The 22,085-nt window shown below is 52.3% G+C and overlaps 1 protein-coding gene and 1 long non-coding RNA gene across 3 annotated transcripts in view; one reads left to right on the forward strand and one right to left on the reverse strand.

The window, feature by feature from the left end:
• The first annotated feature begins 294 nt into the window (after positions 1–294).
• Positions 295–22,085, forward strand: part of LOC144339785 (uncharacterized) — a 35,282-nt gene continuing 13,491 nt past the window's right edge. The window contains exons 1-2 of the long non-coding RNA XR_013415160.1: positions 295–423; positions 6,238–6,330. This is a non-coding gene — a long non-coding RNA (uncharacterized LOC144339785). The remainder of the gene's footprint in view (positions 424–6,237; positions 6,331–22,085) is intronic.
• ZP3 (zona pellucida glycoprotein 3) lies at positions 3,697–21,879 on the reverse strand. Of its 2 annotated transcripts, none has more exons than XR_013415104.1 (8): positions 20,864–21,879; positions 16,263–16,381; positions 13,489–13,592; positions 12,918–13,095; positions 12,408–12,525; positions 5,428–5,519; positions 4,712–5,294; positions 3,697–4,273 (listed from the first exon to the last, which is right to left on the reverse strand). XR_013415104.1 is itself a non-coding variant. In XM_002803236.4 (8 exons), the coding sequence occupies exons 1-8, from the start codon at positions 21,173–21,175 to the stop codon at positions 3,730–3,732; spliced, it is 1,275 nt and encodes a 424-aa protein (XP_002803282.1). In that variant the 5' UTR covers positions 21,176–21,879; the 3' UTR covers positions 3,697–3,729. The 2 variants fall into 2 exon arrangements, 1 of the variants encoding a protein (XP_002803282.1); XM_002803236.4 differs by having other exon boundaries at positions 3,697–3,944; positions 5,158–5,294.

Consider the following 22,085-nt stretch of genomic DNA (forward strand, 5'->3'; position numbering starts at 1 on the left):
TTCATTTCTAGTCTAGTTCCCCTAGGAGGCAGGTAGGCCACGCCCTCTGACATTGCTGCTGGAGGCTGTGGCTCCTGGCAAAGGCCCAGGGAAACTATCCTGCTGAGGCCCATCTGGAGCTGGCCGGGAGCTGACACTCAGGGTCACATCTTAGTCATAACTCCTCCCCTCCCCTGACACAGCCACTTCCTCTTTCTGCTGAGGACAGAAGTTGAATGAAGGACAAGCTCTCAGAATGTTGCAACCCCAAAGAACTTGAGTACGAGGAAGAGACGTGTGTTTATTGCGGGAACCGTTCCCTGGTGTGTCCTGGCTCATAGAACAGCTCCAACAACACGTGCTCGGATGCCAAGGGTGCCATGAAGACCAATCCTTGCTATAATCCTGATGGAAAGAACTTCCCTGTCTGAACAGAGGGTGGTGGTAAGTAAACGGATTGTCAGGGGTAGAAGCGCCCAGCGGACTCCAAGCCTGGAGCGTTTTGCCGGAGACCTCTTGCGTGAACCATGATTCCACCAAGGGCTCAACTCATTCCCCCAAGCAGTCATGTCATCCCCGTATACAGATGAAGCCACCTGCCAAGCTAGAAGTGGCAGGAAGAGGCCAGGTGTGGTTTGTGGCTGCTTGGGCAGTTGAGGCAGGAGGAACGCTTGAGCCCAGAAGTTGGAGTCCAGCCTGAGCAACATAGCAAGACCCCATTTCAAAAAAAGAAAAGAGTGGCAGTTAGGACTAGGACCTGGGGATATGGCTTCAAGGATGTTTCCGAGCCTCCAGGCCACATTCTCTGCCTTTCCAGTTGATCATCTCGACAGGGAAAGCCTACCGGCACATGCGTGCCCAGATGGGCCAGCATCTCCCTTATCCAGCCCATGAGGCCTCCCTCTCCAGGCCAGGCCCCACTCTTTACTAGGCATTGAGGCCTTCCATGCCCTCAGGGTACAGATTCTCCCCCTTTCTCTCCCCTCCCCCCTTTTTGAGATAGTCACATTGCAACACCCAGACTGGAGTGCAGTGGCATGATCTTGGCTCACTGCAACCTCTGCCTCCTGGATTCAAGTGATTCTCCTGCCTCAGCCTCCCCAGTGGCTGAGACTACAGGCACTCACCACACACCCTGCTAATTTTTATATTTTTAGTAGAGACAGGTTTTGCTATGTTGGCCAGGCTGGTCTTGAACTTCTGGCCTCAAGTGATCCACCTGCCTCGGCCTCCTAAAATGCTGAGATTACAGGTGTGAGCCACCACACCCACTTCCCCATGGTTGAGGATTTGCTTCTGGATCACCACCTCCAGGAAGCCCACCTCCCCAACCCCTAGGCAATTTTATTTTTTGAGAGGGTCTTGCTCTGTCACTCTGGCTAGAGTACAGCAGGAGGCAGCAAGGCTGGGACCTGGGCAGTGAGCACAGCTCACTGCAGCCTCGAATTCCTGGGCTCAAGTAATCCTCCAGCCTCAGCTTCCCAAGCAGTTGGGACTACAGGCATGTACCACTGTGCTCGGCTAATTTTTGTATTTTGTAGAGATGGGGTCTCACCATGTTGCTCAGGCTGGTCTTGAACTCCTAGGCTCAAGCCATCCTCCCACTTTGGTCTCCCAAAGTGCTGGCCCAAATTACAGGCCTGAGCCACCATATCTGACCTTTTTTGAACCCCAGCCTGCTACTCCCCTACAGACAGATCACACCACAACCTGCTTGGGCCGCGAGTGGCTCACCTGCAACAATCCCTTTGTGTCGCAAGTCCCTGGCTCAGGGACTTAACCTTAACCACTCAAATCACCTGGGGATTTTTTTTTTTTTTTTTTTTTTTTTTTTTTGAGATGGAGTCTTGTTCTGTTGCTCAGGCTGGAGTGCAGTGGCACGATCTCGGCTCCCTAAAACCTCTGCCTCTCTCAGGTTCAAGCAATTCTCCTGCTTCAGCCTCCCAATTAGCTGGGATTGCAGGCACCCACCATCATTCCCAGTTAATTTTTTGTGTTTTTAGTAGAGACGAGGTTTCACCATGTTGGCCAGGCTGGTCTTGAACTCCTGACCTCAGGTGATCCACCTTCCTGAGCCTCGAAAAGTGCTGGGATTACAGGTGTGAGCCACCACGCCCACCCCACCCGGGGATTTAAGATGCAGATTTCTGGGTCTGGGATGGGGCTTATAAGTGATATGGTTCCAACAAATGCTCAGGTGAGGTCAACGTTCACAGACCACACTTAGAGTATCAAAGGCCTTCCTGCTCTCAGTAGGTCCAAAGCTACCCAAACATTGCTCTGAATGCACTATAGACATGTCTACACCCAAGTCAACATGCTGGAGCCCCTTGCCCTCAGCCAGACAGCAGGCTAGAGATAAGCACCATGCCAGTTGCATCTGAGCATCTTTCAGCTTTCAGTTTGTGCCTAATCCTGCTCAGTAGGTGCCACCCCATGTGGCCCACAAGGACTGGCAGGCTCATAGCAAGTAGCCGGCCAGGCTGGGATGCCACAGTGAAAGTGAACTTCCCCGAGTGAGAATGGCTTGAGTTTGGGGCAAGGCTGGAGCCAGCTACTGTGGGAGGCTTCTCATCCCTCAGGGGTACCATAAACACCTTCCCCAAAGAAGGTGGCACAAGCTCCCTGGGTACCCCTCTTGGGGCACCATTCCCTTACTAAGTACTCCTAGGGACTATGGCCAATACCTGGGTGGAGGGAAGCAGCCTGTTTAGGGAAAGCGACAAAGGTGGGGGGAGGTTGAGAAGCAGCTCCCCTCAGTGACAGTGAGGCCTCACATCTATAATCCCAGGGCTTTTGGAGGCCAAGGGGAGAGGATCACATGAGGCCAGGAGTTCGAGGCCAGCTTGAACCAGTTCCTACCAAAAATACAATAAGCTGGGCATAGTGGTTCATGCCTGTAGTCCCAGCAACTCAGGAGGCTCAGGCAGGAGGATTACTGGAGACCAGGAGTTCCAGGTTGCAGTGAGCTATGATTCTACTACTGCACTCCAGCCTGGGCAACAGAGCCAGACCCTTCCCTCTCAAGAGGGACAAATCAAAAGAAACCCAAAATCAAAGCAGTTTCTCAGCCTTCCTGAGGCCTCCTACCCCCAAAGCAAAAGTGCCTACCTCAGAGCCACCTCAGGACCACTAGCTCATGACATGGGGCTGCCTCCTGGAATGGCTTAGGGTGCCAGTCCCCCTTGCTACAGCATTGACAAATTCATACCAACATGCCCCGAGAATAGCTTCAAGCCCAACGTGACAGCTAAGACCAGGCAGAAGCAGAGCTCCCATCACTGCCTTACCGGGAGGGCCCAATCATGACTGGCCTTCTGGCCTCTAGCGTCTGAACAGAGCTGGCTGCCTGCTTGCCTTGGAGAAAGGGGCCTGGAAGCTCCCGTCTCCCGTCTCCCGTCTCCCGTCTCCCGTCTCCCGTCTCCCGTCTCCCGTCTCCCGTCTCCCGTCTCCCATGTCTAGAGTCAAATCCATGGGGGCCAGAGATACAAGATTCTTTGCTAATCTAGAAGTAAGGTGGGCCCAGCCAGACTGACCTTCATCTAAGTTTCCATGTTGGTTCCCATGGAGGTGATAGATCATAGTTGTCCGCAAGGACATGAACCCTACCCTGTTTACACTAGCGGCACAGTAGTGCTTGCTGGACTGTGCTATGTGAGTGCACGGGGCTGGTGGTATAGTCTTCCCCACCCGACACAGTCAGTACTAATTCTGATCTTCTATCACACCACAACCAGATACTGCTTTCTTTTATTGGGAAACAGACACAGAGCGGGAGGCAGTGCGCCACCTCCTGGTGAAAATCAGGATAACAGCGGTCAGAGTCAGAGATGCCACCACGGCCAGGCCTATGCCCAGCAGCAGCACGGAGGTGTCAGCCGGCAAGGCCCACTGCTCTACTTCATAGTCAGCACTCCTGTCCAGGAAGATCAGTGGCCCCACGGTGATATCTGCTTCTTCTGTCACTGTAGAAGGAGAACAAACACCCGGAGGTCATCTTAGTCCCTAACCAGGAATCAGGTTGGAGGTTTATTCTGCCTCAGTGGGCTGAACTAATATGTTGTCTTTTGTGTGTGTGTTAACAAAGTTCATAGACAAAAAAAGACAGCTTTCTCGGCTAGGTGTGATGGCTCATGCCTGTAATCCCAGCACTTTGGGAGGCTGAGGCAGGCAGATCACCTGAGGTCAGATGTTTGAGACCAGCCTGGCCAACATGGCAAGATCCCCATCTCTACTAAAAATAAAGTTAGCTGGGCATGGTGGCACATGCCTGTAGTCTCAGTTACTTGGGAGGCTGAGGCAGACTAGCTTGAACCCGGGAGGCAGAGGTTTCAGTGAGCAGAGATCATGCCACAGTACTCCAGCCTGGGCAAAGAGCGAGACTCCATCGTGAGGGGCAGGGCAGGGGGAAGGAACGTTCTCTCATACAGAGAAAGTAGGTCACCCACAAGAGGGATTTCCCTAGTATATCAGGTCTTTTTTGTAGAGACAGGGTCTTGCTATGTTGCCCAGGCTGGTCAAGAACTCCCAGGCTCAAGTGATTTCTCCAGCCTCAGTCTCCCCAAGTGCTGGGATTGTAGGCATGACCCAGCATTCTGGCCAGATTATTATTTTTTGAGACAGAGTTTTTGTTCTTGTTGCCCAGGCTGGAGTACAATGGCACAATCTCAGCTCACCTCAACCTCCACCTCCCGGGCTCAAGCAATTCTCCTGCCTCAGCCTCCCAAGTAGCTGGGATTACAGGCATGCACCACTACGCCCAGCTAATTTTGTATTTTTAGTAGAGATGGGGTTTCTCCATGTTAGTCGGGCTGGTCTCGAACTCCTGACCTCAGGTGACCTGTCTGCCTTGGCCCCTCAAAGTGCTGGAATTACAGGCGTGAACCACTGTGCCCAGCCAGATTATCTTAACAGCTGCTATTTTTCCCCTACATGCCTAATGATGTCTCAGTAGAAGCCTAGGATGACAGCAGAGCTACCCTGGCTGCCACTGAGGTGGCGGGCTGACAGCCCTTCCTGCTTAGCCCCAGGATTTGTGTTAGGGAAAGGTAGCTGCAGGCCTAGGAGCAAACAGCTTTAATGAAGGACAAGGGAAAAGACCATCACCCTGAAATGACAGCAGATACCCTCAACTGAGTAGGGGATGATGAACAGCCTCTTGGCCGTCCTGTGACATACCATGCCTGCGGTTACGAGAAGCAGACCTGGACCACTGGCTCACGACATGGGGCTGCCTCCTGGAATGGCTTGGAGTGCCACAGTCACCCTTGCTACAGCATTGACAGATGTCAGCTGGGCCTTCCACTGGGAACCAGCTGAGTTGAAAGACAAGCAGCTTAGATTTTTGTTGCCTGCAGGAAGCAGTTTGCTGATAATACATTGGGGGAAATAGACAAGGCGTCACCGATTCAGTTTCTACCCCAGTCATGGGGCACCTGGCCTCCTCACCTGTTGGAAGACTTGCTGAAGGAACAGGCTTTGTTGAGTTCGTCTGGTTCCTGCTCAGCTGGGATGGCCTTCAGGTGGCAGGTGATGTATATCTGCAAAAGGAATAACAGCTATTTCCAGGCTGAGTTCCAAGCTGTGCCTGGGAGTTTAACATGCCAGTTCTCATATAACCCTTAACCCTTTAAAGAGGGAGAAGGGGCCGGGCACAATGACACACATACCTATACTCCCAGCACTTTGGAAGGCCGAGGCAGGTGGATCACCTGAGGTCAGGAGTTCGAGACCAATCTGGCCAACATGGTGAAACCCCATCTCTACTAAAAATACAAAGTTAGCCGGGCGTGGTCGTGGGTACCTGTAGTCCCAGCTACTTGGGAGGCTGAGGCAGGAGAATCTCTGGAACCTGGGAGGCAGAAGTTGCAGTGAGCCGAGATCATGCCACTGCACTCTAGCCTGGCTGGCAGAGTAAGACTCTGTCTCATAAAATAAAGAGGGGGAAGGAAGAGCCTCATCTCTAAGATGGTCTAAAGGTTCACTTACCCAATGTTAGAGCAAGCAGCAACTAATTTTAGACTGAAATCCACCATTTATCATTCCCCGAATCTTTTCCAAACTTACCCAATCATTGAGCGTGCTTGACCCTGGGCTTCTGAGACAGGGTCTGTCACCCAGGCAGGAGTACAGTAGCATGATCATGACTCACTATAGCCTTGACCTCCCGGGCTCAAGGATCCTCCCACCTCAGCCTCATGAGCAGTTGGAATTATGAGTACACGCCACCACACCTGGCTAATTTTGGATTTTTTGCAGAGATGAGGTTTTGCCATGTTGCCTAAGATGACCTCAAACTCCTGGGCTCAAGTGATCTGCCCACCTCAGCCTCCCAAAATACTGGGATTACAGGTATGAGCTACTAGTACCCAGCCAATCCTCAGCTTAACTCAGCATTGCTAAACCCCTGCACCCACCCCCAGGTGACTGAGGTGGGTGGTGGACACCTTACTAGCGAACAGCTTAGCTGGGCTCCCGACACTGCCACCTGCCACCTGACTAGTTGACAAGCTACTTTTCTTCAGGGATGTAGTCACTGTATTGCCAGCTACGGCAAGGCCAAGGTGTTTGTGACCCGAGGTCCTTGGGCACATAGAAGCCTTTCAGACCTGCTCCTATGGAGTTTCCATTTCAGACCTAACAGGTGTTGAGACAGAGTCTCACTCTGTCACCCAGGCTGGAGTATAACGGTGCAATCTCAGCTCACTGCAACCTCCACCTCCCAGGTTCAAGGGATCCTCCTGCCTCAGCCTCCCGGGTAGCTGAGACTGTACACGCACACCACCATGCCTGGCTTTTTTTTTTTTTTTTTTTTTTTTGCATTTTCTTGAACTCCTGACTTCATGGTCCACTCGCCTCAGCCTCCCAAAGTGCTGGGATTACAGGTGTGAGCCACTGCGCCTGGCCAGACTTAAGAGTTTGATGGCTCACTCCTTGGGCAAGCTTCTCCGGGCTTTTCTTCCTCGCACATACCTCTGCTATTAGTCAAGCCTAGGTCAGCCTCCTTTTACCTGTAAGGGATATGATGACCAGAAGACTCACCAGGGTGACACCCTGACAGTCCTAGCCTCTGGGACATGTTTACCCACATTTTTAGACAAGTATGAGGGAATGAACCCAATCTGAGCTCCTGCTGGGAGCTGAATGACCCCCTACCCAGGGAATAGTCAACTGCCCTGTAAGCCACCCCCTTTTTTTTTTTTTTTTTTTTGAGATGGAGTCTCACTCTGTAGCCCAGGCTAGAGTACAGTGGTGCAATCTCAGCTCACTGCAGCCTCTACTGCCTGGATTCAAGCGATTCTCTTGCCTCAGCCTCCCAAGTAGATGGAATTACAGGCACCCACCACCACGCCAGGCTAGTTTTTGTATTTGTAGAAGAGATGGGGTTTTACCATATTAGACAGGCTGGTGTTGAACTCCTGGCCTCAAGTGATCCACCTGCCCCGGCCTCACAAAGTACTAGAATTATAGGTGTGAGCCACCGTACTTGGCCAAGCCTTCTCATCTTCGGCTGACATTCCATCCTGCCACTGGGGTTAGGGGCCATTTTGACAGAGCCAGGGCTCAGTCTAGCCTTGGCCCGTCCCCAGGTCAGTTTCCCTTCATATTCCAGGCAGGGCTGAAATTCCTCCCTGCTCAACCTCAGGCAAAGCATGGCAATTCTGCCACCTTCTAGCAGAAGCCACAGAGCCACAAGCCTCAGTCACCACCTAGTGGCCAAGCATACCAGCAGGGAAACTTGAAACCATGTAAATTCAGACTTTTAGAAACAAGCCAGTTTAGCAGTTCTCCGGCTGCCCATCTTAGCCACCTGCCTCGCAAGTAAGAAGCTTCCAAAGCCCTGTAGTCTGTTCCAGAAAGGAAATGTACTTTCATCCTTAGCTTCTTCCTAGTATGTTTTTCTGGTGCTAACTGGAGTCTAAGATCCCAGGGTAGTACCCCTATAGCGGCCTTTTAGAAGCAGGGTCTAGGCTGGGCATGGTGGCTCACACCTATAATCCCAGCACTTTGGGAGGCCACGGTGGGTGGATCACCTGAGGTCAGGAGTTTGAGACCAGCCTGGCCAACATGGTGAAACCCCATCTCTACTAAAAAAAATATATATATATACAAAAATTAGCTGGGCATGGTGGCGGGTACCTATAGTCCCAGCTACTTGGGAGGCTGGGGCAGGAGAATTGAACCCAGGAGATGGGAAGTTGCAGTGAGCTGAGATCGTGCCATTACACTCTAGCCTGGGCAGCAAGAGTGAAATTCTACTTCAAAAAAAAAAAAAAAAAAAGGTGGGTGTGGTGGCTCATGCCTATAATCCCAGCCCTTGGGGCAGCTGAGGCAGGTGGATCACCTGAGGTCAGGAGTTTAAGACCAGCCTGACCAACATGGCGAAACCCCATCTCTACTAAAAATACAAAAATTAGTCAGGCGTGGTGGTAGGCACCTGTAATTCCAACTACTAGGGAGGCTGAGGCAGGAGAATCACTTGAATTGGGAAGTAGAGGTTGCAGTGAACCGAGATTACGCCATTGCACTCCAGCCTGGGTGACAGAGCAAGACTGTTTAAAAAAAAAAAAGCACAGGGTCTTGCTCTGTTGAGGGCAATGGCACCATCATAGCTCACTGCAGCCTTAAACGCATGAACTCTGATCCTCCCACCTCCGCCTCCCAAGGTGCTGGGATTACAGATGTGAACCACCGTACCCAGCTACCCTATGGCTCTGAAATAGGGTTGCTCCTTTGCACCATGGGACATAGTCTACTGAGGCATCATCAATCCTACCTTTGAAGGGGAACCCTCCAAGGGCTCAGACTATCTTCCATTAAACAGCACTGTTCTCTGGTCTTAGTCACCCCTCAATCCCGAGATTGAGAAACCACCTCAGTCTATACCCACGCTGACCGCTACCACCTGGATAAAACCCTCTCCCCCATCTTCCTCCCAAATGGGCCACATCTGAAGTCAATCTTGACTTCCTCCCACAACCAGGATCCTCTCCCCTAAGGAGCTATTGGTCACTGATCCGAGGACCAGGACTCTTAGCAAATCTGCCCTCCTGTATCCCCAACCCCACTGAAGCAGGGCCTACCACCGAGAGCTTCAGGCCATCTCATCAATATTAGATGCTTTTCCCTTTTGCTACCCTAGTGACCCGTGTTGATCTTTCTCTTCCCACAAGGCAGCTGCTGGAAGAGGTAAAGTGGCATCGATGTGATCTTTGATGAATTTCTACTTTGTCCCTTAATGCCACCCTGACATATGAGCCTCTGCTTCAGAGGTCTGCAAGCCTGGCTGTGTATTAGAGTCACCTGGGAGCTTAAGTGGCTTTTGATGCATTTCCAAGTAGAATAAGGTAGATTAGTAGATGGAGGATAATAGTAAAATGCTAGTAGGCTGGGTGCAGTGGCTCACACCTGTAATCCCAGCACTTTGGGAGGCCGAGGCGGGTGGATTATTTGAGATTGGGAGTTCAAGACCAACCTGGCCAATATGGTGAAACCGTCTCTACTAAAAATACAAAAGTTAGGTACGCAGTAGTGGCACAGGCCTATAATCTCAGCTACTTGGGAGGCTAAGGCAGGAGAATCACTTGAGCCTGGGAGGCGGAGGTTGCGGTGAGCCAAGATTATGCCACTGTACTCCAGCCTGGGTGACAGAGTGAGACCCTCAAAAAAAAAAAAAAAAAAAAAAAAGCTGGGTGCAGTGGCTCACACCTGTAATCCCAGCACTTCAGGAGGCTGAGGCGGGTGGATAATGAGGTCAGGAGTTTGAGACCAGCCTGGCCAAGATGGTGAAACCCCATCTCTACTAAAAAATACAAGGATTAGCCGAGCATGGTGGCAGGCACCTATAATCCCAGCTACTTGGGAGGCTGAGGCAGGAGAATTGCTTGCACCTGGAGGCAGAGGTTGCAGTGAGCAAAGACCATAACATTGCATTCCAGCTTGGGCGACAGAGTGAGACTGTCTCAAAAAAAAAAAAAAAAAAAAAAAAACACACACACACACACACAAAAAACACACACACAAACAAAAACAAAAATGCTAGTGGTAGAACCTAGATGGTGTACACATTGAAGTTGGTAGTTTTACAGCAAACACCCATGAAGATTTTGGTAATAGAATGTTACAAAAATGTGACACCAGGCCCTACCCCGATAGTGAAGGTATGAGACTCTCTACAATCAGTATTTTTACAGCCTCTCCAGATGATTAGTATAGAGCCAGCATTGGAAACCCCTGCTTTAATCACTTCCTAACCACCTATTCTAAGCTCACAGCCCCGCCTCTCATCGCAGTGAGCTTGTTTAAAAGCTACTTGAGGCTGGGCATGGTGACTCACGCCTGTAATCTCAGCACTTTGGGAGGCCAAGGTGGGTGGATCACGAGGTCAGGAGCTCAAGACCAGCCTGGCCAACGTGGTGAAACCCCGTCCCTATTAAAAATATAAAAATTAGCTGGGCATGATGGCGGGCACCTATAGTTCCCAGCTACTTGGGAGGCTGAGGCAGGAGAATTGCTTAAACCTAGGAGGTGGAGGTTGCAGTGAGCTGAGACCGTGCCATTACATTCCAGCCTAAACTGTAGAGCGAGACTCCAACTAAAAAATAAATAAAAGCTACTTGAAGCTGGGCACAGTGGCTCATGCCTGTAATTCCAGCACTTTGGGAGACCAAGACAGGTGGATCACCTGAGGTCGGGAGTTTGGGACCAGCCTGGACAACATGGTGAAATCTTGTCTCTATTAAAAATACAAAAATATTAGCTGGGCACGGTGGCGGGTACCTGTACTCCCCACTACTTGCGAAACTGAGGCAGGAGAATCACTTGAACCCCGGAGGCAGTGAGCTGAGATGGTACCACTATACTCAAGCCTGGGCATGACAGAACAAGACTCCATCTCAAAAAAATAAAAGCTACCTGAGGGCTGGGTACAGTGGCTTATGCCTGTAATCCCAGCACTTTGGGAAGCTGAGGGAGGAGGACTGTTTGAGGCCAGGAACTCAAGACCAGCCTCATCAATAGAGCTACATCCCGTCTCCACAAGATAACTTAGTTGGACATGGTAGCATGTGGCTGTAGCTCATCCTAGCTACTCAGGAGGCTGAGGTGAGAGGATGGCTTGAGCCCAGGAGGTCGAGGTTGCCCTGCACTGCAGACTAGGCATAGGAAGCCTCTTTCCGCAGAGGGCAAAAGACCCATGATTTGATTTTTACTTCTAACCACCTACCATTACTTCCTGGCTAGATGTCGGTCCTTGAACCTGTACTTCCTACCACATCCCTCCCCACCTCAGCCATCAGAGGCAGTTCCCATCTTTATTCCTTCCTTCTCCTTCCCTCTTAGTGTCAATTGGAACTTTCTAGTTTAGGTTCTCAAGGAGAGGCCCCAGACCGGCAGAACCAACACTTAAGAATGCAGATTCTATTTATGTATTTATTTAGAGATGGAGTCTCGCTCTGTTGCCCAGGCTGCAGTGCAGTGGCACAATCTCAGCTCACTGCAAGCTCTGCCTCCCGGGTTCACACCATTCTCCTGCCTCAGCCTCCCAAGTAGCTGGGACTACAGGTGCCCACCACCATGCCCGGCTAATTTTTTTTATTTTTAGCAGAGATGGGGTTTCACCGTGTTAGCCAGGATGGTCTCGATCTCCTGACCTCGTGATCCGCCCGACTCGGCCTCCCAAAGTGCTGGGATTACAGGTGTGAACAGCCGTGCCTGGCCAAGAATGCAGATTCTAGGCCTCACTCAACCACCTGAAACAAACCCTGGGTTGGGGCCCAGTCTCAGTTTCAACGAGCTCTCCAGGTGAGGATGATGCCTTCAGAATCGGCCTAGCCTAGATCAAGTTCAAGAGGCCACCCTGCCTAGTAAGTTCACACTGGCCTTCTTTGAACCTGGAGAAAGCCTCCAGGAAAACTAACGCCTGCTTTTTTTTTTTTTTTTTTTTTTTTGGAGACAGTCTCACTGTTACTCAGGCTGGAGGTTCAGTGGCACAATCTCTGGTCACTGCAACCTCCACCTCCCAGGTTTAAGCTATTCTCCTGCCTCAGCCTCCCAGGTAGCTAGGATTACAGGTACCCACCACCCACGCCCAGCTAATTTTTTTGTATTTTTAGTAGAGTCCGGGTTTCACTGTGTTGGCCAGGCTGGTCTTGAACTCCTGACCTCAAGTGATCCACCCCCCTCTCGGCCTCCCAAAGTATTGGGATTACAGGCATGAGCCACTGTGCCTGGCCTCTACCTCTTAAGGCTTCATATTGTTCATTCTTATACTTGAAAGCCTCACTAAAGCTCATGGCTTTACGTGTAAGTTTCAGTTACTGGACAGAGCTCTAAGTCATTTGCTTAAGGGTAGAGCTGGTGAGCAACCCCACTCAGTAGGATATGAAGGTTGCAAGTTCAGCCTTCTTCCAGGCTGTTAAAGCTCTTACCATGTTTCTGGAGTCATTAGCAAAGTGGAAGACATCCACTGTGAACTGGAGTGTATCTGGCCCGGGTCGAGGAACTTTGAACGCAGAAGAGGCATCAGTGAGACCATCGACAAGACAGCTTGGAAGAGAACAGAATGGTGTTAAAACCAGACAGGTGGGCCAGGCACGGTGACTCACGCGCATAATCCCAGCACTTTGGGAGGCTAAGGTGGGCGGATCACTTGAGGTCAGGAGTTCAAGACCAGCCTGGCCAACATGGTGAAACCCTGTCTCTACTAAAAACACAAAGATTAGCCGGGTGTGGTGATGGGCACTTGTAATTCCCAGCTACTTGGGGAGGCTGAAGCAGGAGAATCACTTAAACCCAGGAGGAAGAGGTTGCAGTGGGCAGAGATCAAGCCTCTGTATTACAGCCTAGGCTACAGAGTGAGACTGTCTCAAAAAGCCAAACAGGTGGCTCTAGGGTCATCTTGCTAGGAAGGTTCTCTAGGCAGGGAGTCCAGTGCTCACCCATGGAAGTCCACGATGGTGTGATAAGGGGAGGCATTCTGGTCTGGTGTTGGTGTGGCCACGCAGTGGTCCACAAACAACCGCAGTGGCACGTGGCTGCCAGTGTGGATTTCTGCCTGGAGGTGGGCTGCATCTCCCAGGTGGAAGGTAGGGGACCTCTTCTCAGCGTTCCAGTTCTCTGAAAGACACAGCCAGCTGGGCATGGTTGGCTCACGCCTGTAATCCCAGCACCTTGGGAGGCTGAGGCAGGTGGATTACCTGAGGTCAGGAGTTCGAGACCATCCTGGCCAAAGTGGCAAAACCCCATCTCTACTAAAAATAGTCAAGTTAGCTGGGTGTGGCATCACAAGCCTGTAATCCCAGCTACTCAGGAGGCTGAGGCAGGAGAATCTTTGAACCCCAGGAGGTGGAGACTGCAGTGAGCTAAGATAGCACCATCGCACTCTAGCCTGGAGGTCAGAGCAAGACTCCGTCTCAAAAACAACAACAAAAAAAACAAAGACACAGCCAAGGGCAGGGGTTTGAGATGGCCCAGGGCTTTACACAGCTGTCCCACCCAGCCTTCTCTTACCCTCCATCAGACGCAGAGAGAAAGTCAGCTTCTCCTCCGAGAATACCGTGGTCCTGAAGGGCAACCAGGTGGGCAGGATGGCCTGGCTGCTCACATTGCCCTGCCTGAGAGAAGAACGGCAGCTGTGCACACCAGCCTCAGGTCACACTCACCTGGGCCCCCACTGATGGGGAATATCTCACTGCTACCCCACTACAGGATCACCAGCTATGGCCCAGCCAGGTAGCTGGTGCAAGATGGCTGAACAGACACCTTGAGCCTGAGGCTGCCCCCAGACCCTCCTGAACTTCTGCACCTGTGAGTGGCCCAGCCCTCCTAACTGATGCTAGGATGCTGTCTGGGCTGCTGAAGACAGCTGAAACTAGGAGTTTGGTTTCTAGACTGAGATCTGCTCCTTCTTGAGCCCTGGACCTGAGTGCAGTAGCTCGAGCCTGTAATCCCAGTACTCTGGGAGGTGGAGACAGGAGGATTGCTTGAGGCTAGGAGTTTGAGAGCAGCCTGGACAACACAGCGAGACTCTCTATAAAAAAAAGAAAAGATAGCTAGGCACAGTAGTGTATACCTGTAGTCCCAGCTACTCTGGAGGCTGAGATGGGAGGACTGCATGAGCCCAGGAGGTCAAGGCTGCAGTGAACTATGATGGCACCCACTGCACTCCAGCCTGGGTGGCAGATTAAGACTTTAAAAAACAAAAAACCAAAAAGCCACCACACATACTTTAGCCCTAGAGGTTCAGGTTTGGGGTCTGAGAGCAGGCCCTGCACAGTACTCCACAGGATGCTTGAGAGGGGAATCAGTTAAGGCCATCCTTTAGAGATCAAAGATAGACCCGTAGGGTCTTGAGATGCTACGGAGAACCTGAACCCGCACCAGTGACTGGGAAGTCCATGGAAGCAGGTCTGGGTATCTGCAGATACCTCTGCTGACCCCACAGGATCTGCTGGGAGAAGCTATTCCAAGCAATGGATGCATCTATTGATAACTAGACTCAGGTATCTGGAGCCAGGTTAAAGCATCCCAGCCTACAGCCAGCCTCTCTAGTACTGCCTGCAGCCAATGGATCAGGTGAGCCGCCATCCTCAGAGGCCAGGCCCAGACAAAGCTACTCTGAAGTCAGAGACTTCCACGGTCACAGGAGGACTTCAGTCCCTCCCGCAGGCTGGGCAGCCTGCCCTTGATTCTTCCATCTCCACTACCCACATAGACACCAAGCTCCTCCAGTTGCTCTTAGCTCCTCCGAGTCAGCCTCTACAGCCCCTGCAACCATGGGTCAGGCCTCATCGAATTCGGTTTTCCAGCCTCCCGTCTGGTTCTCACTGGTTCCCGCTTGTCTTCTGCACCAGCCACCAGGTGACCCTGGGTGGAGATTCAGTCCTCACCCATTCCAGGAGAGGCACCTGTGGTGAGGCTGGTGAGCCCATCTATCTGGCTCCCTCATTTCCCTAGTCCCTGGGCTCCAGCCCCTAGGCTACATGTCACCTACTAGGGGCACACTGCCCTCCCATGGGGTATGTGGCCACATGGCTCTGTCCAGGCTATCTCAGCCTCAAGGTCCCACTCCAGGATCCTGTTCTAGGATAACCCCTACCATGACTCCTCCCAGGGGCATGGCTCATCCCTCATGTCCTGACTGGTATCAGCTCCCTCCCCACTTCACACTAGCATTTTCTTTTTGAGATGGAGTCTTGCTCTGTTGCCCAGGCTGGAGTACAATGGTGCCATCTCAGCTCACTGCAACCTCCGCCTCCTGGGTTCAAACAATTCTCCTGCCTTAGCCTCCTGAGTAGCTGGGATTACAAGCACGCACTACTACACTCAGCCAATTTTTTTGTATTTTTAGTAGAGATGGGTTTCACCATATTGGCCAGGCTGGTCTCGAACTCCCGACCTCGTGAACTGCTCACCTTGGCCTCCCAAAGGGCTGGTATTACAGGCCTGAGCCACCGCACCCAGCAGCATCATCTTATACCCACTCCCACACTGGTTCAACGGCAGGGACAAAGTACCCTGCACCCCATGCTGAGGCCAGCACAGGACCCAGCGTGGTCCTTGGGAGCCACAGTTTCTCTTCCCACTTCAGAGCCTGAGTTCACAAGCACGTGCTTGATGCCAGGGCCCCGAGGACCACAGAAGAGTAGGCCACCACCGCCCAGGTCAGATTCTAGAACCCAGCCTAGCACTATTATTTTTTTGAGATGGAATATCGCTTTGTTGCCCAGGATGGAGTACAGTGGTGCAATCTCGGCTCACTGCAGCCTCTGCCTCCTGGGGTCAAGCAATTCTCCTGCCTCAGCCTCCAGAGTAGCTGGGATTACAGGTACCCGGCTAATTTCTGTGTTTTAAGTAAAGATGGGGTTTCACCATGTTGGCCAGATTAGTCTTGAACTCCTGACCTCAAGTGATCCACCTGTGTCAGCCTCCCAAAGTGCTGGGATTACAGGCGTGAGCCACTGCACCTGGCCCCAGCCTAGCGCTATTGGAAGGCCATTTCTGAACCCTTAAGGAGGGCCCAGGCTGGCATAGTACCATCCCTGGGGCTGGGCAGCTCTGCAGCTTCCACTAAGCTGCAGTCAGGCTCCTGATGCTCTTCTGGGACTAGAACTAGACTCAGCAAGACCCCCAATCCCGCCCAGGGCAGTAACCACAGCTGCAAATGCTTCCATAGATAATTCTAATAGCCATGCTGCAAGCTGCCGCCAATAGCCAGCCCACTTGCCTGCAGCCACACCCAAGGTGCTTTTGCACCAGGGGCCATGAGTCAGTCCCACACTGACCTGGGGTAGCGGCACTCAATGGGAATCTCTGCACGGTTAGTCCTCACGATGGACAGGTTTCCCACAGGGCGGGGGTTGTGGAGCAGGAAGGTGCTGTACACCAGGGCATCGTCAGTCACCTGGAGGAAAGGTGAGAGGTTAACGCTACTGGCATCACCTGCCTGGGTGTACCCAAGTCATACATAAGTACACAGGAAGGGCAGCAGGGAGGGCAGCCCACAGGGGGACAGAGAGACCACAGGGTCAAGGCCAGGTGCGGTGACTCACACCTGTAACCCCAGCACTTTGGGAGGCCAAGGATTGCTTGAGGCCAGGAGTTCGAAACTGGCCTGGGCAACATAGCAAGACCCCATCTCCAAAAAAGAACACAGGCTCTGCCACTGGTCAGTAAAGAGGCAGGACAGGTACTGTCTTTGTACCTCAGAATCTACTTCTGACACACTGACACCACCTCAGGCAGCCTGGATCAACCACATGGCAGATACCATGCAGCAGCCAAGCAATCCAAGCATCAGGATACATGTTTCCCTTCTGACACTCCCCCTCCACACCCCCCAGTACATACAGTTTCCTCTTTCAGGAGAGGCCAGGGCTAAGATAGCCCCCAGGAAGGAGCCAGGAAGTACCCAGCTGTTAACACTTATCAGCTTCTGGCCGGGTGCTATGGCTCACACCTGTAATCCCAGCACTTTGGGAGGCTGAGGCGGGGAGATCACCTGAGGTCAGGAGTTCAAGACCAGCCTGACCAACATGGTGAAACCCCATCTTGACTAAAAACACAAAATTAACTGGGCATGATGGCACATGCCGGTGATCCCAGCTACTCGGGAGGCTGAGGCAGAAGAATCGCTTGAACTCGGAAGGCAGAGGTTGCAGTGAGCCGGGATTGTGCCATTGCACTCCAGCCTGGGCAACAAGAGCAAAATTGTCTCAAAACAAAAAACAAACATCAGCTTCTAACCTATTCAAGCCCATTTCACATAAGATGGGGGAGACTGGTTCAGAGGTTGCCTGAGGCAGGAAGCGCACAGGTGAGTGCTACTGGGGAGATTTGCATCGTCCAATAGGGCTGCAGAAGGCAGGGCCTGCCTGGGAGATAGTTTTACAGCAAACACCTATGTTTGAAGATGTTGCTAGAATATTAGAAAAATGTGACACCAGGCCCTACCCCACTAGAATGAAGGTATGAGATTCTCTTTGAGAATCAGTATTTTTACAACCTTTCCAGGTGATTAGCATAGAGCCAGCATTGGAAACCCCTCCTTTAGTGACTTCCTAACCACCTTTTTTTTTTGAGATGGAGTCTTGCTCTGTCAGCCAGGCTGGAGTGCAGTGGCATGAACTCAGCTCACTGCAACCTCCGTCTCCCAGGTTCAAGCAATTCTCCTGCTTTAACCTCTGAGTAGCTGGAATTACAGGCACGTGCCACCATGCCCAGTTTAAAATAAAAAAAAAAAAGATACAGGGTTTCACCATGTTAGCCAGGCTGGTCTCGAACTCCTGGTCTCAGGTGATCCACCCGCCTCAGCCTTCCAAAGTGCTGAGATTACAGGTGTGAGCCACCGTGACCAACCCCTAGCCACCTATTCTAAGCTCACTATCCCCACCTCTCATCTCGGAGCTTGTTTAAAAACTACTTGAGGGCTGGGTGCAGTGGCTCATGCCTGTAATCCCAGCACTTTGGGAGGGATGAGGATTGCTTGAGGCCAGGAAGTCAAGACCAGCCTAGGCAATAGAGCTAGACCCCATCTCTACAAAAAGATAACTTGGCTGGGCAGTGGCATATGCCCGTAGTCCGTCCCAGCTATTCAGGAGGCTGAGGCGGGAGGATGGCTTGAGCCTAGGAGGTCAAGGTTGCCCAAGAGCCCAGGTGGCTGCCTGGCCCTGACCCAACTAACTCGATCTTCAGGGAACAGTCCTAGACCTTATTAGCAGATGCCCCAGCACAGACAGAACCAGCACAGTTCGTGGAGCCCCTTATTCACAAGTTATTACCATTTCAGGGCAGGAGGGCATTCAATTAAGCACTGAGCCCCACAGAACTGCACAGGCTGTATACCTGGGAAGCTGGTCTTGGCTGTAATTTTTTTTTTTTTGAGATGGAGTCTCGCTCTGTTGCCCAGGCTGGAGTGCAGTGGCACGATCTTAGCTCACTGTAACCTCCGCCTCCCGGGTTCAAGCATTTCTCTGCCTCAGCCTCCTGAGTAGCTGGGATTACAGGTGCTCGCCCCTAACTTTTTTGTATTTTTAGTCGAGATGGGGTTTCACCATCTTGACCAGGCTGGTCTTGAACTCCTGACCTCGTGATCCGCCCACCTCGGCCTCCCAAAGTGCTGGGATTACAGGCGTCAGCTGCAGGTGATTCTTACCGGGCAGAACTGGGAAACACCACATCAGAGGAAGGAATTTGCAGGCTTTGCTCCTCATTGCAGTCACCTGAGATCCTTAATACCCACAGCTGGTCCCACACCCTTTCTATTTTAGCAGCCTGGACATCAGGATTTTTAGAAGCTCCACAGGTGGGTTTTATTTAAAAAAAAAAAAAAAAAAAGAGGGTCTTGCTCTGCCTCCCAGGCTGGGATGCAGTGGCACAATCGTAGCTCACTGCAACCTCCAAATCATGGGCTTAAGCAATCCTCCCGCTTCAGCCTCCCAAGTAGCTGAGACTACAGACAGGCACCACCACACCCTGTTTGTGTGTGTGTGTGTGTGTGTGTGTTTTTTTTTTTGGTAGAGAAGCGGGTCTCATTATGTTGCCCAGGGTGGCCTTAAACCCCTGGGCTCAAGCGATCCTCCCATCTCAGTCTCCCAAGGTGCTGGGATTATAGGCACCATTGCACCCCAGCCTGGGCAATAAAAGCAAAACCGTCTCAAAAAACAAAAACAGCTGGGCGCGGTGGCTCACGTCTGTAATCCCAGCACTTTGGGAGGCTGAGGCAAGTGGATCACGAGGTCAGGAGATCGAGACCATCCTGGCTAACATGGTGAAACTCCATCTGTACTAAAAATACAAAAAAATAGCCAGACATGGTGGTGGGCACCTGTAGTCCCAGCTACTCGGGAGGCTGAGGCAGGAGAATGGCGTGAACCCAGGAGGCGGAGCTTGCAGTGAGCCGAGATTGTGCCACTGCACTCCAGCCTGGGCGACAGAGCGAGACTCCGTCTTTAAAAAAAAAAAAAAAAAAACACACCCACACACACAAACAAATACCACTTATCAGCTTCTAACCTATTCAAGCCCATTTCACAGAAGGTAGGGGAGCCAGGCGCCTGGCTCCCCAAGTAAATCTAAGACCTGTTTGTGAGCCTCTAAACTAGAATAATTCCTCAACTCCTGAAGCTCTCTCTGGCCTCCCTCCCCAGGAAAACAAGGGCCCCTGAGTCCTCAAAGAGAGCCCAGGAGACCACACTTAAGACCAGAGCTCTGGCCGGAGGACTCCAGGGGCTGGACGTGCCCCCAACCCAGGCAAGCTATTGAAAAGGAGGAGCCAGGTTCCCCTGAGGCGGGAGAGGACAGGCCCTCCATGGGGCAACAGGAACTTGGTCCAGATCAGGGTTCAGCTGGGGAGCTGCCCTGCCGTAAGGCCTCTCCTTGCAGCCTCTTTCCCCACCGGCCAGGGGAAGGGAGGTCTGGCCTGGATTTCTTGGTCTTTTCCTGCATGTACCTCGGGTTAAGCCCTCCCCCCTTGAAGCTGCCCCCAGGGACCCACTGGAGCTTTATAAGGTCTTCAACACCAAGGTTATGATGCCCCCGCCCCCACACCACTTATCTACGTGGGATTTTATTTTATTTTTTGAGCCAGAGTCTCGCTCTGTTGCCCAGCCTGGAGTGCAGTGGCACAATCTCAGCTCACTGCAACCTCTGCCTCCTAGGTTTGAGTGATTCACCTGCCTCAGCCTTCCGAGTAGCTGGGATTACAGGCACGCACCACCGTGCCTGGCTAATTTTTGTATTATTAGTAGAGACGGGGTTTCACCATGTTGGCCAGGCTGGTCTCAAACTCCTCAGCCTCCCAAAGTGCTGGGATTACAGGCGTGAGCCACCATACCAGGCCCCAGTTAGTTTATTTGAAAGCTTTTAAGAGACAGGGGTCTACACTATGTTGCCCAGGCTGGCCTCAAACTCCTGGCCTCAAGTGATCCGCCAGCCTTGGCCTCCCATAGTGCTGGGATTACAGGCATAAGCCACTGCACCTGGCCCACTTGGTGCTTTTAAGATAATACTTTGGGTCTCTTCAGAATGAGTTTCTAATGCTCCAAGCGTTAGAAACAGCCCCTTAGGCTACTCACAGGGCTGCCCTATCACTCATGCCTGTGTGTCACAAACCCACCTGAGTCAGAGTGGCGTGGCTTGGGCCAGCCCGAAGTGCACTGCCACCTCTGGCTCCACCCCACCTACCCAGTGTTGGCAATCAGAGGCAGGAGCTGCCCTAGGCGCCGGTGCCCTCAGCGCCCAGCTTCAGGCCTCAACTGGGCCACCTCCCCACCTACAAATGAGAGGGATCCACCCAACCCCACCTCTCACTGCCTGTGGCCAGACTCCCCATCCCCGGCTGCCTCGAACATCCTCCCACCAAAGCCGGGGCCGCCAGCCTCTCTACCTGCATGCTGCTGCCACACTCGTGGAGTCCAACCTCAAACCTGACCACATCCTCGGTGTCCATGGAGACCAGAGGCTCACAGGCCTCCGGGCCCAAGGTGAGGTCAGCAGCCCTGATGAGCTTCCCAGTGCCAAAAAGGTCTTTGCTGACCGTGACCAGCAGGGTGGCCTCCCGACACTCCACCAGTACGGGCTGTACGGACGTCTCAGCACGACTGGCTCCACCCTGCAAGAGCCAGAAGGGTTGGGGGTAGCACAGCTCGGTACTACCCCAGAGCAGAAGGCAGATAAAGAGCCTATAGCTCAGCTCCATGGCGCCTGCAGAGCAGTGGGCAGCCACCACTGGCCGTCTTATACCCGTGGGATGCTGGCTGCTGCCACCTGGGCTCTCAGCTGCCTCCCTTCCCTAGCCAGGTGGGCCCTTGTTGCATAAAGCAGTTCCCATCCAGCAGCATCAGTAACACCTGGGAGCTTGTTAGAACTGCAAACCCTCAGCCCTCACCCCAGCCTGACCACAGTAGAATTTGGCTTTTAGCTTGGAAATCCCCCACATGTATTCACGTCAAAGTTTTTTTTTGCTGTTTGTGTGTGTGTGTGTGTGTGTGTATGCGTGTGGTTTTTTGTTTTTGTTGTATTGTGTTTTGTTTTGAGACAGAGTCTCGCTCTGTTGCCCAGGCTGGTGTGCAGTGGTGCGATCTTGTTTCACCGCATCCTCCACCTCCCAGCCAGCTCCAAGTGATTCTCCTGCCTCAGCCTCCTGAATAGCTGGGATTGCAGGCAGGCATGCACCACGCCCGGCTAGTTTTAGTATTTTTGGTAGAGACAGGGTTTCACTATGTTGGGCAGGCTGGTCTCGAAGTCCTGACCTCAGGTGATGCTCCTGCCTCGGCCTCCCAAAGTGCTGGGATGGCAAGTGTGAGCCACCGGGCCTGCCCTGCCCACTGGAAAGTTTTATTATTTTTTTTGTTTTGTTTTGTTTTGTTTTGGGGGAGGGGGGACAGAGTCTCGCTCTGTCACCCAGACTGGAGTGCAGAGGTGCAATCTCAGCTCACTGCAAGCTCCGCCTCCTGGGTTCACGCCATTCTCCTGCCTCAGCCTCCCGAGTAGCTGGGACTACAGGCGCCCGCCACCACGCCCAGCTAATTTTTTGTATTTTTAGTAGTGACGGAGTTTCACCGTGTTAGCCAGGGTGGTCTCGATCTCCTGACCTCGTGATCCTCCCG

The sequence above is a fragment of the Macaca mulatta genome, chromosome 3 (assembly GCF_049350105.2).
Source record: "Macaca mulatta isolate MMU2019108-1 chromosome 3, T2T-MMU8v2.0, whole genome shotgun sequence".
Lineage (NCBI taxonomy): Eukaryota > Metazoa > Chordata > Mammalia > Primates > Cercopithecidae > Macaca > Macaca mulatta.

Coding starts and splice junctions, on each gene's coding strand:
- ZP3 (XM_002803236.4), bottom strand. CDS start 21,175: ATGGAGCTGAGCTATAGGCTCTTTATCTGCCTTCTGCTCTGGGGTAGT. Junction 13,593..16,262: donor ATTGAGTGCCGCTACCCCAG/GTCAGTGTGGGA, acceptor TTCTTCTCTCAG/GCAGGGCAATGTGAGCAGCC. Junction 5,520..12,407: donor CTAATGACTCCAGAAACATG/GTAAGAGCTTTA, acceptor TTCCTTTTGCAG/ATATACATCACCTGCCACCT.